The 18737-nt window shown below is 55.6% G+C and overlaps 1 protein-coding gene, 1 long non-coding RNA gene and 1 pseudogene across 3 annotated transcripts; 1 reads left to right on the forward strand and 2 right to left on the reverse strand.

Moving 5' to 3' along the window:
* Positions 1-1691: 1691 nt before the first annotated feature.
* SGCA (sarcoglycan alpha) lies at positions 1692-12363 on the forward strand. 2 transcript variants are annotated; one of them, XM_012463503.2, is made up of 10 exons: positions 1692-2206; positions 3485-3604; positions 3699-3853; positions 4077-4149; positions 4484-4682; positions 5202-5364; positions 6361-6569; positions 6854-6880; positions 11694-11886; positions 12148-12363. In XM_012463503.2, the coding sequence occupies exons 1-9, from the start codon at positions 2170-2172 to the stop codon at positions 11872-11874; spliced, it is 1164 nt and encodes a 387-aa protein (XP_012318926.2). In that variant the 5' UTR covers positions 1692-2169; the 3' UTR covers positions 11875-11886; positions 12148-12363. The 2 variants fall into 2 exon arrangements, with proteins under 2 accessions (XP_012318926.2, XP_064223590.1); XM_064367520.1 differs by having other exon boundaries at positions 3699-3844.
* On the reverse strand, positions 7726-8667 carry LOC105724724 (putative histone H1.9; annotated as a pseudogene).
* Positions 11966-17765, reverse strand: LOC135270963 (uncharacterized). Its single transcript, XR_010339118.1, has 3 exons — positions 17659-17765; positions 12600-12789; positions 11966-12249 (listed from the first exon to the last, which is right to left on the reverse strand). It is a non-coding gene; the product is annotated as an uncharacterized LOC135270963 (long non-coding RNA).
* Between the last annotated feature and the right edge of the window lie 972 nt (positions 17766-18737).

Consider the following 18737-nt stretch of genomic DNA (forward strand, 5'->3'; position numbering starts at 1 on the left):
GGCTTTCTGGGGACTTTCTGGCTTGTGGGACAGTCCCTGGCGCCCCTGAGTTGGGCAGGGAGGATCAGATGGGGAAGTGGCTGCAGCTTTTCATTAAGGAAGGCTGGCCTCTGTGGGCCTGGTGACACTGGAGCCAGGCACTGCTACCTTAAGACAGCTGAGTGGGTGGCTCCAAAAATAGCCAGGGGATAGCAGGGGGCGGGGGGAGAGTCACAAGGAGAAGCTCAGGGGTGAGGCTGGGCAGGTGCCCGGGTGCTGGCGCTTCTGCCTGCTCCTGCAGAGCCCTCGGACTCTCCCTCTGCCTCCAGAACTTTCCTTCCTCCCTCCCTCTGTCTCTGAGAAGGCAGAGAGATGCCCAGGTGATGCTGGGACAGATACCGCCTTGCCTGAGGGGATGCTGACTCTTGGAATTTGGTGGCTCCCCAGGGATGCGCAGGTCAGTCAGGTGGAGAGAGAGAGAGGAAGGGACAAGGACTGAGTACGCTGCCTACCATTCACCCCATCTGCAGGCCAACACCTGTGCCCTTAGGCTGGACCCACGCGATCCTCTCCTGGGGTCTTTTGTTGTCGTCTTGAGGAATGCTCACACAGGCACCAAGGGTTTGGGAACCCTGGCAGCCATAGGTCCCTGCCCCCTTCTCAGGGCACTTGGGGAGAGTGCCCCTGTGCCTGCCCTGAGTGGGAGACCTGGGGAGAGAAGGATGCCCCACCCCATCACCCCTGGACTGAGATCCTTTGGCAGAGGCAGGAAGGAAGGGGAGGCAGGGTCGGGCAAGTGCTTTGGCCACTGTCATTGACTGAGTCAGGCACTAGGCTAAGCCATCTGCATGCATTCAACTTCTCAGCAACGTGGCCTTGGGGAAGAGGTATGCCCCTGTGCCTCCGTTTTATCCTCCATTAAATGAATGGGTACAGTACTCATACCTGCGTCATGGGACAGCTGAGGGGGTGGAATGAGGTAACAGACATATGTAAGACCTTCAGCACAGCAGCTGGCAGGCCTAGCTGGTATTACCCACTGGCAGGTGACCTCCACGTGGGCAGCGGTTTGCTTGTCTCTGCAGCTTCCTTGCCTGATGCCTAGCAGGTGCTCCGTAAATAGATGCTGCATTCATTACTTTGTGGATTCCTCGTAATGACGCCAAGAGGCAAGCACTCTTCTTGCCAGTTTATAGTTGTGGAAATGGGCTAGAGGGCAAATGGCACACTCAAGTCCGCATCCCCAGCAAGTGGCCAAGGTGGGACTCCTGCCCACCTCCAGGCCTCTGAGCCTGTGCGCTGAGCCCTGACTCCACAGGCCAGAGAGGGCACCTCCTCCACTCACCTGTCTCCACCTGGTTGGTCCTGCCCAGGCTTGCCGTCTTCCTAGACCTCCATGCTGAATTGCCTGGACTAGGGATAAGGGCTGGGTGGATGGCACCTACATTGCTGTTAAGGAAGCTGTCACCAGTCAGCTACACCTACTGGTTGCCAGGCCCTGTGCCAGGCCCAAGGATACAAACACGACAAGATCCTAGTCTTCGAGGAGCTTGAAGCACCAGTTCCAGCCCACAGTGCGGTGTGGTGGGTTGTGCCCAGGAAAGCACGCAGGGGCTAAGGGCGGCACACCCAGCTTGGCCCGGCAGAAGGGAGGTCAGAAAGCCTTCAGAGAGGAGAGGACATCTGTGCAGTCTGGAAAGGTGATGGAAGTTTTCTGCTTGGATGAAGGTGGGAAGGGAAATCCAGGCAGAGGGAACAGCCTGGGCAACGGCATGCGGAATTGAGAGTCTGCCAAGCTAGGCAGGGACAGAGTGGGCAGGGCAGGGGCCTGGCGTCAGGAGCAGGGGGCAGAGGACGGGATTCTAGACCAGCTGGCCAGGTTCAGTAGGGCAGGAAAGCCACCAGCTGGGATGAGCTAGGAACTCAGGGGCCATGAGGGCCGTTAGAATTTTAAGGGAGGATGGAGGTGGTCGGTTGGTGGTTTAGAAAACACTGTGGCCACTGGAGGGGACGATTGGAGGGACAGTGAGTGTGTGGAGGACGTCCATCCCAGATTTGGTGCCTGCTTCAGCGGGGAGGGGAGGCTGAAGCTGGGACCCAGCTGCCCCGAGCCACCTCCCTCCCTCCCTCCCTCCTCTCCACCCTGCCCCCTGTCTCTGTCACTCACGGGGCAGGCCTGGCCGGGCAGCCATGGCTGTGGCACTCATCTGGACTCCTCTCCTCATGGGTAAGTTGGGGCCTTGTTCAGTGGGGAGGCCTGGGATGAGGAGTGGATTTAGGCGTGGTAAGATGGAGGTATGGAGGGTCAGCAGAAGAGGGGTCTGGGTTGGGTGAGGCAGGAGCCAGAAGGGCTTTCGGGGGCTAGTGCTGTGGCCCACTGGGATCCAGGGAATGGGGCTGGGAGCTGGGCTCTGGGAAGAGGGAGCTGGGAGCTCTGAGGGCTGGAGGTGTCCTAGGGCCGGGGTGGGCCTGACAGCATAGGCCTAGAGGATTGTGGGCCCTTTAAAGAGCGGGCTGGGCCACAGCTTCTAAGCCCAGGCTAAATTTGGCCCTGGGAGGGAGGGTGGAGCTGGCAGCCCCGACCTCAGCTCCTCTCCTGGGCTTAGGGTTCCTTTTGCTCAGCTGCTATGGCCTCTAGGGCAGGGTCTCTTCTTCCTTGGATTTTAGGGGAGGAAGGTGGGGATCTCGAGTCCCAGAACGCTACCATTCCTCCTCCGGGTAGTGGTTCCTGTAGGCTCCTGCCCCCTTTTCCTCTCCTCTGGGTTCTTGGGCATTTAGCATGGGATTCTTTCCCAAGTGCCCTTCACACACACACACACACACACCACACACACACACACACACACACACTCTCTCTCTCTCTCTCTCTCTCTCTCTCTCTCTCCCCCCAGCCAAACATCAGTCCCTGCTCACTGCGCCATTAACAGGGGCCTGAAACAAGGAGTGGAAAGGTTTCGGGAAAGGCTCCATGAACCCCAAATTGATGAAAATCTGGACGTTGTTACAGATTAAAATGTCTATCACAGCTGGGCGCAGTGGTTCATGCCTATAATCCCAGCACTTTGGGAGGCTGAGGTGGGCGGATCACGAGGTTAGGAGTTCGAGACCAGCTGGACCAACATGGTGAAACCTCGTCTCTACTAAAAATACAAAAATTAGCTGGGCATGGAGGTGCTCACCTGTAGTCCCAGCTACTCAGGAGGTTGAGGCAGGAGAATCACTTGAACCCGGGAGGTGGAGGTTGCAGTGAGCCGAGATTGCGCCACTGCACTCCAACCTGGGTAATAGAGTGAGACTCCACCTCAAAAAAATCAAAAACCAAACGCCATCTAGCATAACCAGGGCCTGCTCCCCTACCCCACACCCCATCCCTTCCTAGGAGGTGGCAAAGGAAGTGCTTCTCTTGGTCCCATAGGGGCTCCAAGGACTTGGTGGGGAAGGGAGCTTATCCCCTTCCCAGGACTGAGGCTGACCTGTGTGTTTGGGACTTGTGGGGTGCCCACAGGTCTCCTGGCAGGACTGGGGGGCACCAAGTCTCAGCAGACCACGCTACACCCACTTGTGGGCCGTGTCTTTGTGCACACCTTGGACCATGAGGCGTTCCTGAGTCTTCCTGAGCACGATGGTGAGCAGCCTGACAAGCACCCAGGTGGGCAAACTGGGGTGTGCTCTGCAGGGCTCCTGCTGTGACTCTAATCCCCTCTCCTGGCTTCCACCAGCTGTTCCACCCACTGTCCGCATCACCTACCATGCCCACCTCCAGGGACACCCAGACCTGCCCCGGTGGCTCCGCTACACCCAGCGCAGCCCCCACCATCCTGGCTTCCTCTACGGCTCTGCCACCTCAGAAGATCGTGGGCGCCAGGTCATTGAGGTGCCATCAGGGACCCTGAGACACTCACAGGGGCGGGCCAGCATGGCCTCCTAGGAGCAGCCCTTCCAGTCGGGATTGGGTGTTCCTTCACAGTCATACATACAATTTACATACCTCTAATTTGGTATCTGAGTCCTCTCCTGCCAGCCCTCCCCCTTCCCCCCCACTGCTGTGCCACGTTTCTCATCTAACATACCTCTCAGGTGTCTTTCCCATCCCCCAGGTCACAGCCTACAATCGGGACAGCTTTGACACCACTCAGCAGAGGCTGGTGCTGGAGATTGGGGACCCGGAAGGTACCTCTAGCTGGGCCCCATCCCTTCCCTACCAACACCAGCCTTGGGGGAGGGGAAGGGGGCTGTGGTTGGGAGAGGCTTGGAGAGGAGTGGAGCAGGGCATTCTGGAAAGTGGGCACAAGGTTTTAGGGAATGGGCATTGGACTGGGATTCCAGGCTCTGGAGTTCTGTTACCAGCTGTGTTGCAGAGACTATGGCGCCTTGGGGTCGTTGGGGTCGTGATGGATGGGGCATTGAGGGGCCTGAAGGGGTTTGTGGGGAGGAACTTCAGGGAAGCTTTTCGGGGCAGAGCTGGGACAGAGTGCAGCCTGAGGTGTCCGCCTGGTCTTACCAGGCCCCCTGCTGCCATACCAAGCTGAGTTCCTGGTATGCAGCCACGATGTGGAGGAGGTGCTGCCCTCAGCACCTGCCAGCCGCTTCCTCTCGGCCTTGGGGGGGCTCTGGGAGCCTGGAGAGCTTCAGCTGCTCAACATCACTTCTGCCTTGGACCGTGGGGGTCGTGTCCCCCTTCCCATTGAGGGCCAAAGAGAAGGGTAGGTGTGCAACCCAAGAGGACTTCCTGAAAGAGGAGGATGCAGCTTGTGGCAGGCCTAGAACAAGGGTCTCCCTAATTTCCAGGTGGGGCTCTACCATGCCCATCTCCACTTCCCAGCTTCACACCACTGTCCACTCCCCTCTGGCTACACCCGCATCTTCCTGTCCTTCCGGAGCCCAGACCCTAGTTACCCTGAACTCTGTACTTCCTGGTGCCTCATGAGGACATACCAGATCCATCCATTAAAGGACAGTCCTTGAGGGGGAGGGTAAGGACCCCTAGAAAAATGAGGTGCTCTGTGTACTCTCACCATGACCTCAGATCTCTGGGAGGACTGTGACTCCTGCCAGACCCCAGCTGTGCCATGTTCTTCTCTTAATCCTCCCTCCTAGCTGTCTCCCCGATCCCATTCCCAGGTCATAGCCTACAATCAGGACAGTTTCAGCCACTCCTGGCAGAGTGGTGCCTGGTGCTCCCTGCCCCCGCTCTGCTGACAGTGACTTCTATCTGGTCCCAGGGTGTACATCAAGGTGGGTTCTGCCTCACCTTTCTCTACTTGCCTGAAGATGGTGGCATCCCCTGACAGCCACGCCCGCTGTGCCCAGGGCCAGCCTCCACTTCTGTCTTGCTACGATACCTTGGCACCCCACTTCCGCATTGACTGGTGCAATGTGACCCTGGTGAGGAGGAACCCTGGGTCCAGGGGTGGAGCAGGGCATGGCCCCATAACAGTCCACCTTCCCTCCCGTGCTGCTTCCTGCCTCTGTCTCTCTGATTGCTCCGGTCCCATTTCTTTCTCTGATGCTCTCAATATTGCCCTCAGACGCTCGCTCGCTCTCTCTTTCTCTCGCTCTCTCTCTCTCTCTCTCTCTCTCTCTCTCTCTCTCTCTCTCTCTCTCTCTCTTCTACCTTTCCCCACAAGGGGGCGACAGAGCCCGCAATCCACACGTGGGGTCTCCAACTCCTGGGCTCCAGACCCACCCAGCCCAAGAGCTACATTACAGTGCAGTTCCCAAACCCTTTCCCCACCAAGCGCCTCTGTGTGACAGCTGTCTGCTTTTCTCTAAGGTGCCACCTAGCAAACCTACTTACAACAAGAACCTGATAGCTCTTCACACTGTAAACCAAAGATGCTCACGACAGCTCTTTAGATACTGAGCTGAGGTTCTCGGGATCTCACTGCTGGTGTACTACTCTGTTCCTGTGAATTGGCCGACAGAGCAGGAACTCATTCAGGGTCCACAGCCAGGGACTGGTGATTGACAACATTCTTGAGCACTTGTTCTGTGCTTGGCACTGTCCCGTCAACCTATTTTATGCTCTCCAAGAGACAGGCGCTACTATTATGCTTCTGACTTTACAGATGATGAAACTGAGGCACACAGAGGCAATCATCCTAGCTAAAGACTTGTCTGAGTCTGGATTCAAACCCAGGCGGCCAGACCCTAGAGCTGTGTGCTAACCAGTGCGCTGTCCTGCCTCTGCTGGACGTTATATCTCCTGCCTCCTAGTCCTGGCTTGTCCTGCTAGGTCACAGGACCTGGGGAAGGCAGGCAGGAGGAAACCCTGTGGCTGCATAAGGTCATAGGAGGATGGCCCAGAACCCCTGCCCTGTTCCTAGGGGCCTCTGTGTCCAGCTTCCCACTTCCTGTGTCAGCCCTGAGCTCTCTGTGCAGGTGGATAAGTCAGTGCCAGAGCCTGCAGACGAGGTGCCCACCCCGGGCGATGGCATCCTGGAGCATGACCCATTCTTCTGCCCACCCACCGAGGCCCCAGACCGTGACTTCTTGGTGGATGCTCTGGTCACCCTCCTGGTGCCCCTGCTGGTGGCCCTGCTTCTCACCTTGCTGCTGGCCTACATCATGTGCTGCCGGCGGGAGGGGCGGTGAGTGTGGGCATGGGGGCAGGGGGCACCTGCCGGCGCGTGCACCCATGGGACTCCCAGCAGTGCTTGTGCTGTGTGGGACCCAGACTGGGAACAGGGTTCTCAGGCACAAAAGGAGTGCAGGGCCCCCTTCTAGGCAACTTGGGGCTTGAGACCTGCCTGGCCTGGCACCAGGAGGGCATTGTGGGCGATCGCACACAGACCTCCACACACACAACGGTGCCCTGAGGCACCTTGGCGTGAAGCCTAGAGCTGGGCTAACCCTCTCCTTCACTTTTCCACAGGCTGAAGAGAGACCTGGCCACCTCTGAGTGAGTAGGGGAAAGCTGGGGGTGGGATGGGAGCCCACCTAGACAGTTGTTGGACCCCCCAACCTATGCCATGAACAGCAGAGAAAAAGAAATCACTCTGGGGTGAGGCTCACCCCAGCCCTTGACCTTTGAGCTCTAGCCCCGGGCTGGCTGGATGCTGGGCCTGATCTTTCCTACTCTGCCTTATTATTTGCTGGTATCCATAGAAGAATCTCTTGTGAGCCAGGTGTGGTGGCTCATGCCTGTAATCCCAGCACTTTGGGAGGCTGAGGTGGGAGGATCTCTTGAGCCCCAGAGTTTGAGGCCAGCCTGGGCAACACAGTGAAACCCCATCTCAAAAACAACAAAAAAATTTAGATTAGCCAGGCGTGGTGGAGTATGCCTATAGTCCCAGCTACTTGGGAGGCTGAGATAGGAGGATCACTTGAGCCTGGGAGGTTGAGGCTGCAGTGAGCGGTAATTGTGCCACCAGCCTGGGCGACAGAGTTACTCTTTCCCAAAAAAAAGGAAGAGCCTATTGTGACACAGGGGAATGGGACCTGCTGCATGAGAAGCAACTTAAGAGTCAGACACGTGGGGTCCAGGCTGGGCTCTGCCACACAATCTCCGTCACCCTTCTTTCTGGCTTCAGATGCTCCACCTACAAGATCACGCGGTTGGACTAGCTGGTGTCTATGAATGCTCCCAATTCCGCTAGCCCTTCCCAAATCCTTCCTCTTATTTTGCCCAGGTTTCCACTACTCGTGGCCTTACCCCTCCTCTGTGCCCCCAGCCCTCTTCCTCTCCCACTCCCCTGAACCCCAGAATCCACGAAGCAGATTTGAAATAAGTTAGGCTCCTTTTATTCCCAGTGCGCTGAGCCTGTGGTGGGCTTGGCACCCCTGACTGCTTGCCCGGCCTGCCTCGTTAATTGCGGTGGCTTTTAGCCACCCTTCGAACCCCCTTGACAAGCCGCTCGTGTCCCTGTTTGGAGCCCAGTAGTGACCTGCACCATCCACAGTGGCGCTGCCCAGAGCACCGCCTCCGCTGCCGTTGTCTCTTGACCTTGAGCTTGGGCTTGGAGGCCTGCTTTTTGCCCAGTCTGAAGGAGCCTGAAGCCCCCTTGCCGGTCACTTGCTTGAGCATGCCCTTGTCTACCAGCCCCTTGAGCACATGCTTGAAGTGACAAGCATTTCAGGCCATGTCGTAGCCTGTGGTGACAAGAGCCTTCTTCAGGGTGGCCAGGGACACACACTTGCAGGCCCCCTTGTCTGCCACAGCCCTCAGGATCACCTTGGACATGCTGGGCTTCTGGCAGGATTTGGGACAGGTGCGTTGCCCAGTTGCTCTCTTGCTAGGGGCCTCTGACATGCTGGCCTGCTGGCTTCCACCCGTGGCAGTATTTTCCGGGGACAGCGGCAGAGTGTCTTTTTGCATCTCTCCCTGGGGCAGGTGAAGGGTCTTGGGTGTAAGGACCTCCAGGGTGGCTGGCAGTCTCCACTGGGCTGCTCCTTGAAGGATGGCTGAGGTGTGTCCCGGTTCCTGGTCCCCTCCGAGGCTTCCGCTTGGGCTCCAGCCCCCGCCTTCCCTTGGGTGGCCAGAGAGAAGACCAAGGGCGCTCGCCCACGGTTGGCCTCTACAGACTTGTGCTCCTGGTGCAGGGGGTGGTGAGGTTATCTCTGTGGTGACCTCAGGGGGACATTGTGAGGCCACCAGAATTCTGTGTGGGTCACAGAGGCCCCATTGCTTCCTCCAGGGGGGAGTGGACAGGAGATGCCAGATGGTGGAGGCATGTAACATGCCAGGTGTCCTGGCATGTAACATGCCAGACAGTGCACCTGCACGGTGCATGCACACATGCCTACGCTAATTTTATTTTTTTAAAAATTTTTAGAGAGAGGGTCTCACTGTGTCACCCAAGCTGGAGTACAGTGGCATGATTGTAGCTTGCTGTAGCCTCAAACTCCTGAGCTCAAGCGATCCTACCACCTCAGCTTCCTGAGTAGCTGGGACTACAGGTGTGCACCATTGCACCTGGCCTGGCCCCGTTTTAAAGTCACCATTTTGACCCCACCATCTCGACCCACTGGATTTTTGAGGCTCTGGCTTGAGGAATACAAGCTTTGCAGGCATCAGGGTTATACCAACATTTATGAATTTTTACGGGAATATATTTTCCAGAGTGAACAGAGATGTAATTCCTTGATCTGCACGAAGTTGACTTAATTCCTCTAGCAACTTTCTATAGAAAGCAGCTAAAAGGTTTTGCTTTCATTTTCTGTTTTCATTTTTATAGAATTTTTCCCCATGGAGATCAGTGATTTTTCATGTACATTTCATAAGGAAGATTTTATTCCTCATTTTTTTTGGACTGTGCCAAATTTAATCACTGACATCTATTGCCATTGGGGATATGCTCTCATGACTAGTACTTCCTCCACCTCCAGCCTCCCCGGGTCAACTTTATAGCTCTGATGTTGTCAGAAAAACCTGCTGCCTCTGTCAATTTGAGATCAATAACCGATTTCACCATGTGCAATATTAGCCTTGGCTGGTTTGGATTTTGTGTTGATATATTTCTACAAAATCCAATTTTTCCCTTGTTCAATGTCTGCCATTTTTCAGATCATCCACAAGTTATGATTCTGCTGCCTGCTTTTCACGTAGATCAGATTTCAGCGGTCACAGAGTCCTCCAGGCCCCATGACCCTCTCCCGGGGATCTGTGTGCCAGAGGCAGTGCTTTCGGGACTGTGTGTTGGTGGTGGAGTGGGTGTGGGTGAGACCTGGGCCACACGTGTGTGTGCGCATGCGTGTGCCTGAGGGTGCAAGAATGCCTGCCGTTTGTCTGCCCAAGTGCTGATGTGGAAGGACGTGGGGAAGCCACTGCAGGGTCTGGCTTCTGCTCTTGCTCTAGAAAAACATCCCCAGCACATTTTTCCACCTGTGTGTTGCCAGAGTAATGAGGCCCAGATGTGGGGCTGGGAAAAAGGAGGGGCCCACTGATGGAGGCCTTCCTCCACCAGGGCCTCACCTGACCGGCTGTCTCCATCCTGGCATCCACCACCCACTGGTTGCTCTCTTTTCCCTCAGTCTCCCCTTGCCTGGGAATAGAAAATTGTGTTTCTGTCAACTCAGCTCACCAAATTCCAGACTCAAGAGCTCATCTTGACCCTCCCCTAGCCTTAGATGGTGACTCCACCTCTTCCTGCTGGCCAGACAGGACTTGGTCCCACTGCCCGCAGGAGGAGCATGGCTCATTCAGCAGGAAGCTAGGTCTTTGTCTTTTCTGTAGTCTAAACTGTCAGGCTCTAGCTGGAGTCCGTGTCCACTAACTGGGACCTGAACATGGGTGGGGATCACTTTTCCTCCCTCATCTGATCAGTAACGACGTGGCAAGCGGGGTCACTTCAGCCCGCCTGGGGCCCCAGCTTCTCCAAGAAAAGCAATTCTTGGCTGGGTGCAGTGGCTCATGCCTGTAATCCCAGCACTCTGGGAGGCAGAGGCAGGAGGGTCCCTTGAGGCCAGAAGTTCAAGACCAGCATAAGCAACAAAGTAAGACACCTGTCACTACAAAAAGTTTTAAAACTTAGCCAAGCATGGTGGCTTGCACCTATAGTCTCAGCTACTCAGGAGGCTGAGGCAGGAGGATCACTTGAGCCCGGGAGGTGGAGGCTGCTTGAGCTATGATTATGCCACTGCACTGAAGCTAGGCGACAGACTGAGACCTCATCTCTTAAAAGTAAATAAATAACATAACATAATATAAAGCTCAGCAAACACTGGGTCCTGGAAGAATATGCTCCCTGTGATTGTCCAATCATGTCTCCATATCCTGTGACTGCTTACCACGTGGTAGGCACTATTCTAAACACTGAGCCAAGTTTTCTCTTTTAATCATCATAGCAATCCTAGGAGGTAGGTGTTTTTCCTTTTTTGAGACGAGTCTCACTCTGCCGCCCAGGCTGGAGTGCAGTGGTGCGATCTTGGCTCACTGCAACCTCCGCCTCCCGAGTTCAAGGGATTCTCCTGCCTTAGGCTCCCAAGTAGCTGGGACTACAGGCATGTGCCACCATGCACAGCTGATTTTTTTTGTATGTTTAGTAGAGTCGGGGTTTCATCATGTTGGTCAGGTTGATCTTGAGCTCCTGGCCTCAAGTGATCCACCTGCCTCGGCCTCCCAAAGTGCTGGGATTACAGGTGTGAGCTGCCGCGCCCAGCCTGGAGGTAGGTGTTATGATCTCCGTTTGACAGTTGAGCAAACTAAGGCATGGAGTGGTTAAGCAACTTGCCCAAGATAGAGCCTTGAACCCAGGCTGTCTACACCCACAGCCCATGTCTCGACCACTGGGCACTGAGCAGGCACCATAGAGCATTCTTTTTTCTTTTTTTTTGAGACAGAGTCTTACTCTGTCACCCAGGCCTGAGTGTAGTGGCACGATCTCGGCTCACCACAACCTCCGCCTCCCAGGTTCAAGTGATTCTTCTGCCTCAGCCTCCTGAGTAGCTGGGATTACAGGTGCCCACACCACGCCTGGCTAATTTTTATTTTTATTTTTGTAGGAACAGGGTTTCACCATGTTGGCCAGGCTGGTCTCCAACTCCTGACCTCCAGTGATCCGCCTGCCTCAGCCTCCCAACGTGCCGGGATGACAGGCCCGAACCACTGCGCCGGCCCCGTAGCGCTTTCTGTTTGTTTTCTGCCCCTGCATCATGTGTTTGAGTCTCTTTCCTATAAGTGGTGGGAGGATTGCAGGGTGGCTAAGAGGCAGCGCCAGGCTGTGCGCTGGGGCAGCTGACTCCCAGAGCTGACAACTCCCCGCCCGTTCCTCCAGCATCCAGATGGTCCACCACTGCACCATCCACGGGAACACAGAGGAGCTGCGGCAGATGGCGGCCAGCCGCGAGGTGCCCCGGCCACTCTCCACCCTGCCCATGTTCAGTGTGCGCACGGGTGAGCGACTGCCTCCCCGCGTGGACAGCGCCCAGGTGCCCCTTATTCTGGACCAGTACTGAGGGCCCAGCCAGGTGGGTCTGGTGGGCGATGCCAGCTTTATTTCTGGGAACAAGATGGCCTCCATCTCAAGGCTGGGGAAATGGTGGGGTCTGGGGGAGGTCAGGGGAAGAGGCACATAGACTTGCCTGCCTCTCTGAGGCAGCTGCTGGGGGTCCCCACCAGTGCCAGGGCTATGCCCCCAATGCCAAGCACTCGGGGTTGGAGGGGCAGGATGGGAAGAGCAGGAGAACCGGCATCTGGCCCTCTCAGCCCTCCACTCTCTCTTCCCATAGTGGTTCCAGGTCCAACCCTGGCTTCATCCTCCCTTCTCTGTCCATTTGGCAAGCGGCACATCCCACCTGCTGATTCTGGTTCCTGGCCCACCTGGAACCCACCTGGAACAAGCAGGGAGATGGGGTGGGGCAGGGTGAGAGTGTGTGGAGTAAGGACATTCAGAATAAATACCTGCTGCTCTGCTCACACGTTGCTGCTGGCAGCCTCCCCCGTCCTCACTGCCTCTGTTTCCCTTTGTGCTTTTTGGGAGGCCCTGCAGGCAAGCAGCGCATGTCAGCCTCTGCCCTTTGCACCCTGGGCATTTTGTTGTTTTCTCGAATTCTCAGGAAGAAAGAGGAAAGGATCTACTATCTGCAGCCCTCCCATGAGCCTGGTAGTGAGGGATGCCTGGATCATTAATCCCCATTTCATAGACAAGGAAACAGAGACCAAGGGAGAGTCAGTGACTTACTGAAGGTTACAGAGCAAGCAAGTGGCAAAGCTTGGATTTGACCCTGGCACGTCTGCCTCCACTCTGCCTTCTGTAGGGTTGGGAGGTTCTAGAACAGGAAATCCAGGCCCTTATCTGCAGATTTCCTTGGCACCTCAAGATCCCCTGGAGGGAGAGTTCCTCTGTCTGTTGTGTTTGACGAGAAGCCAATCTAGATATGCAGAGAGGGGTCGGGGGTGGTAGCTCACGCCTGTAATCCCAGCACTTTCATAGGCTGAGGTGGACAGATCACTTGAAGTCAAGAGTTCGAGACCAGCCTGGCCAACATGGTGAAACCCTGTCTCTACTAAAAATACAAAAATTAGCCAGGCATGATGGTGTGCACCTGTAATCCTAGCTACTTGGGAGGCTGAAGCAGGAGAATCTCTTGACCCCAGGAGGCAGAGGTTGCAGTGAGCTGAGACCACACCACTACACTCCAGCCTGGGTGACAGAGCAAAACTGCATCTCAAAAAAAAAAAAAAAGAGAGAGATGGAGAGAGGGAGGTTGGAATGAGGGTCCCTGAATGCCCTAGGCTCAAGGACCCCTTGCCTTGCTGAGCTGATCCGGAGATGGGCAGGGGTGCAGAGGACACCACACAGCCTGTGAGCCTTGTTGGGCTGAGTGGCTTCAGCGCAGCTTGACCCCTCACGAGCTTGGAAGAGCTCAGCTGGCCGTGAGGAGGCCTGAGCTTGTTTTTCCCAGGTGACTACAACCAAATTGGGCCAGTTCTGCCCTGATCACAGCCATCTGGTCACATCCAGGCTCAAATAGTTCCAGGTGAGGACAGGCCGGCGGCTCAGCCTGAGAGAGGCCCGGCTCCTAGAGGGACAGCTGGCAAGGCCTGCTAGTGGCACCTCCAAGACAACCCTCCTTTTCCTCTGCTGAAAGCCCCTGGCCCCCACATCCACACAACTAGCCCCTGACCGCAGGTTCTGTCTCTGCCCAAAGGGCACCCCTGAGACAGGCCTTCCCTGTCCCCTGTGGCCCCACCTCCCACCCTGAGAGGACTTCCTGCTCTCCGAGAGGATCTGCACTGTTAGGGCTCATGTATTCCGAGTCCTTTTCTGCACTAGAACAAATGATTCTTTCAGCCTGCGGCAGGTGCGGTGCCTGCACACAGTGGGTACTCGGGAAGGATGTTGTGAAGGGAGGCATGAAGGGATACCACGTGTCTGGGTTTGCTCAGCGTTCTTTCTTTCCTTTAGAGCCAAGGTCTCACTGTGTTGCCCAGGCTGGTCCTGAACTCCTGATCTCAAGCAATCCTCTTGCCTCAGCCTCCGGAGTAGCTGGAATGACCGCCGTGAGCCACGGTGCCTGTGCTCAGGGTTCTTAAGGAGGTTGCTCCCTTGTCAGGGAACAGGGGGTGAGCAAGGCCATTGCTAAAGCTTCTTCCATGATCTCCAGGGCTTCCCAGTACACATTAGTTAGTCAATCAACTCATCGAACATTGGTTTCGTGAGCATCTGCTGAGGCAGGCCGAGGAGCAGTGTATGTGCTTAATAATCACCTGTTGTGGACTGGGCACAATAGCTCATGCCTGTAATCCCAGCACTTCGGGAAGCTGAGGTGGGCGAATCATGAGGTCAGGAGTTCGAGACCAGCCTGGCCACATGGTGAAACCCCATCTCTACTAAAAATACAAAAATCAGCTGGGCATGGTGGCACACGCCTGTAATCCTAGTTACTCAGGAGGCTGAGGCAGGAGAACTGCTTGAACCCAGAAGGCAGAGGTTGCAGTGAGCTGAGATTGCGCCATTGCACTCCAGCCTGGGCAACAGAAGAGACTCTGTCTCAGAAAAATAATAATAATAATAATCACCTGTTGAATGACTGACTCTTTAAGTGCCCACCCATAACCAAACGGATTCTTTGACTGGTGGGTGCCTCTGGCTTCTCATTGGCTGTTTCTTTCTCCTGAAGGAAACCAGGGGTTGAGCAGACCAGAGGCTTCAGCAGCCAGCCTGCTGTCTGGGGCGGCTCCTCCTTGATCCCTGCTCCTTTGAGGCGGAGGCTGCCTACCCCTCCTCTCTGGGCTTGCCTCCTGCAGCCAGGAGCTCTTGGGCCTCCCGTGCACTTCCTGTGCTGGCCAGGGCTGGGAGGGTGCAAGGCCAGCTCCTCACTTCCTGGCTTCGCCTTGGGGTCTTGGCAGCGCCTTCCTCCCAGCTCAGCTCCAAGGAGCACACGGGAGCCTGGCTGCCGGCCTGAGAGGAAGTGGCCCAGACGAGTAGCTGGGAGGATGGCGTGCCTGCAGAGGACGCCTGGGCACACACGTCCAGAGGCCCCAGTGGCACGCTGGGAGGGCACAGACACTCAGTGTCTCCCCCCCACTGGGCAGCAGCCCCTCCCTGGCACACAAGAATCCACCCAACAGTCACGCCCCACCCCCACAGCCCAGGTCAAAGAAGGGCAGCCACTCCACCGCCACTGGGAGACTTGGCCAGCTGCACACTCTGCTCCACCCCTGTCTCCTCCAATCCCACGATGGCATCGCCCCTGTGGCCCAGTGGGTGGCCTCCACCTTCCTTCGAAACACAGCACACATACGTGGCCTGAAGCTCAGACATGTCCTCACCACCTCTCTATCTGCCAGACCTGGGGACTCAAGGCACCACCTGGGCCAGCCTCAGCCCCCGACACCCCGCCGCTGCATGCTGCCTGGGAGCAGGACTGGAATCATGATTCTGCCACACCACAGCTGGCTCAGCCAGATGAGGGTGTTTACTCATAAGACAATCATCATAACGGCCTTGGGGATGTTGTGGAAATTTGTGGGAACCGGACAGTCTAGCAACTCCCAAGGTTGGAGACATTATCGCATACAAGCATTCATACCACTCACATGATCCCCAAGGCCAGAGGTCCCTGGGGGGTCCCTGGGGTCTCCCTGGCCCCTAAGATCCAGGCTGAATGAACTCCATTTCCACCTGCGCCTTGTGAAAAATTCAATCCCTCCCTGTGAATTACAGGTGGAAGCCTAAATTCCTATGATCTTTGGGACAAATCTGCTGCCTAGAGCTGTGCCATCTAGTACAGCAGCCTCAGGCCACACGGCCACTGGGCACTTAAAACGTGGCTGGTCCAAACTGAGATGTACCATCAGTGTAAGGGTGAAATGATCAGATTTGGGGATACGTTCAGTTAAATAAAAAACACTGGTAGGCTGGGTGCGGTGGCTCATACCTGTAATCCCAGCACTTTGGGAGGCAGAGGTGGGCAGATCACGAGGTCAAGAGATCGAGACCATCCTGGCCAACATGATGAAACCCCATCTCTACTAAAAATACAAAAATTAGCTGGGCGTGGTGGTGCATGCCTGTAGTCTCAGCTACTCGGGAGGCGGAGGAAGCAGAATCACTTGAACCCGGGGATTGGAGGTTGCAGTGAGCCGAGATCGTGCCATTGCACTCCAGCCTGGCGACAGAGTGAGACTCTATCTCAAACACACACACACACACACACACACACACACAAAACAAACAAAAATTGCTAAAATTAGTTCTACCTGTAGTTATTTATTTATTCTTTTGAGATGAGGTCTCACTGTGCTGTCCAGGCTGGAGTGCAGTAGCATGATCATAGCTCACTGTGACCTCAAACTCAAGTGGTCTTCCTGCCTCAGCCACTCAAGTAGATAGGACTACAGGCACTCACCACCACATCTAGCTAATTTTTAAATTTTTTCTTGTAGAGATAGTGTCTCATTATGTTGCCCAGGCTGGTCTCAAACTCCTGACCTCAGGGGATCCTCCTGCCTCAGCCTCCCAAGTAGCTAGGACATGCACTACAGCGCTAGCCTTTTTATCTTTTTTGTTTATTTTGAGACAGAGTTTTGTTCTTGTCACCCAGGCTGGAGTGCAATGGCACGATCTTGGCTCACAGCAACTTCTGCCTCCCGGGTTCAAGAGATTCTGCCTCAGCCTCCCGAGTAGCTAGGATTACAGGCATGCGCCACCATGCCCAGCTAATTTTTGTATTTTTAGTAGAGATGGGGTTTCAACATGTTGGTCAGGCTGCTCTTGAATTCCTGAGCTCAAGTGATCCACCCGTCTAAATGGCTGCTAGAAGATGAAAAATTACATCCGTGCCTTGGGTTGTATCTTCACTGGGCTGTGCTGGTTTCATGGCTCCTCCTGTATCTCCATCCCAGATCAGTTCACACCCAGAACTCAGCCTTTTCCTTGCTTTCTACAGAACACCTGCTCTCCCAGGCCTCTGTGCACTCATCAGTGAAGCCCTGGGGTGCGGGCAGAGTGCCCCACAGCAGTGAGTTCCTCCAGAACTTGAACATGAATGTGGCTCCCTCTCTAAAATGTGCTTTAGTCCCCATCATGGTTCTCCATCCCTTCTCATTCAGCACCCCCTTCCCAGTTTCTCCTATTGTCTTTTGCAGAGAAAAATCCCACTTTTTCCAGCACTAGCGTGTGCCAAGCTCACCCCCTCCCGGCCTTGCCTTGCATGTCCTCTGCAAAGGATTGAAATCTCTGCATGGGGAGGGCCTGCCAACCTCCTGCACAAGGCTCCTCCGGCTTCCAGGGTCTTGCCTCCTGGGCTGTGGACATGCTCTGGGCCTGACTTGATACCCTCTGGAGCACACACAGTGGAACGGACAGAGAGACACAAGCCTTCCCAGCACCAGGACTCCCGCTGGCTGGGGGGCTTCGGGAGAGTGGTCCCCTCCGACACCCAGCCTCTCCTAATTTTTCCCACACTCCTTTCTGCTCCCCACCCATTCATCCGTATCACACAGAGAGACCCTCCTATGCCCTCTGTCATGGCCATGTACATGTATGTCCCAAATGCCACCATCCACGCATTCACACAATTTGCACAGGGGAGCTTTCACTGCCATAAGTGTGAGGAAGCTGCTCTCATTGCATAGACACCCACCCACTCCAACACACACACGTACATGTGTATAGGAACCCTGTGAACACAGATGCATTTATTTGTGCACAGGTAGGTGGGCGCAGAGAGTGAGACATTCATCCGCAGGGCACCCCCAGGAGACCCACCCAGGGACCCCTTGGTGGCACTCACCTCGCTCCCTCAGACACCATCACAGGCCTCCTCGTGTGGACGCTGAGTTGACAGCAGCCTCACATTCTCTCCCACGAGGCCCATGTGGCCCACGCGGCCCACACTCACGCCTGCTCCACCCACAGTCTCCTCGCTCCAGCCCAGCCAGGAAGCTCTCTCTCAACCCCTCCCCTCCTCCACCCACCCAGCTCAGTAGTTGGAGAAAGTCTGGGAAGCTGAAAGTCAAGGTGCTGGAAAAAAAAAAAGGAGGGAAAATCCACCACATTCCAGTGATAGAAAATCCTACCTGGAGATGGACTCAGGTCCCTAAAGGAACCCAGCATTCTGAGATTGCAGCAGAAATTAAACATCCAAATGAAGCCTCCTCCCTTTCTAGAATTTTCCATCTGGGTTTGACTGAAAAATCAGCCACAGGAACATGCATGGTCCTCACAGAGAAGACAAAAGTGAGAGCGACAGAGCGGCAGGCTCTGTGCCACTGTGCAGGGGACAACGAGGGTCTCGGGGAACGGGTCTGAGCAGCTATATTTAGGGCGGCTGTGATGTCAGCGGAAAGGAGGGTTTGAGTTGGGAATGTGGCACAATGGCCCCTTTGTCCCCTTCCCCTCCTGTCCTGTACACACTGAAACTGCACACCGGCCCCACATCACGTGATGCGGGCTCGGAGCTGCCGCTGCCCATGGGCACTGCCACGCAAGGCTGCCCCCACTGCAGCCCTGGAAATTGCATCCCCCAGTCACACTAACTGCATCTCACATGCTCAACAGTTGCGCATGGTCAGCGGCTACCGTACCAGGCAGTGCAGCTCTAGGACATGTTTGTTGCTGCAGAAAGCCCTGCCCTGCACCCTCCATTGCTGTCTGCTCCCTCACGGGCCTGGTTTTCACTTGCTCATCCTGTCACACTTGCTCACTCCTATACACAAAGCATACACAGCACCATGCTCTCACCTAAAGGGTGGCCTCTCTAGCTTGGTGTCTCTGTCTTTAGTCTCTGCTAAGCACAGACTCTGCCCAGCCCTGCCTCCCAACACCTGGCCTCTAGCCTGGAGAGAATAACCGGGTGGAAACACGACCACA

The sequence above is a fragment of the Aotus nancymaae genome, unplaced genomic scaffold (assembly GCF_030222135.1).
Source record: "Aotus nancymaae isolate 86718 unplaced genomic scaffold, 86718_ANA_hifiasm-v0.15.2.pri h1tg000072l, whole genome shotgun sequence".
Lineage (NCBI taxonomy): Eukaryota > Metazoa > Chordata > Mammalia > Primates > Aotidae > Aotus > Aotus nancymaae.

Excerpts from the sequence above, each read along its gene's own strand:
- SGCA (XM_012463503.2), top strand. The coding sequence starts at position 2,170 with ATGGCTGTGGCACTCATCTGGACTCCTCTCCTCATGG. Across the intron at positions 2,207-3,484 it reads CTGGACTCCTCTCCTCATGG|GTCTCCTGGCAGGACTGGGG; the intron begins GTAAGTTGGGGC and ends GGGTGCCCACAG. Across the intron at positions 4,150-4,483 it reads GGAGATTGGGGACCCGGAAG|GCCCCCTGCTGCCATACCAA; the intron begins GTACCTCTAGCT and ends TGGTCTTACCAG.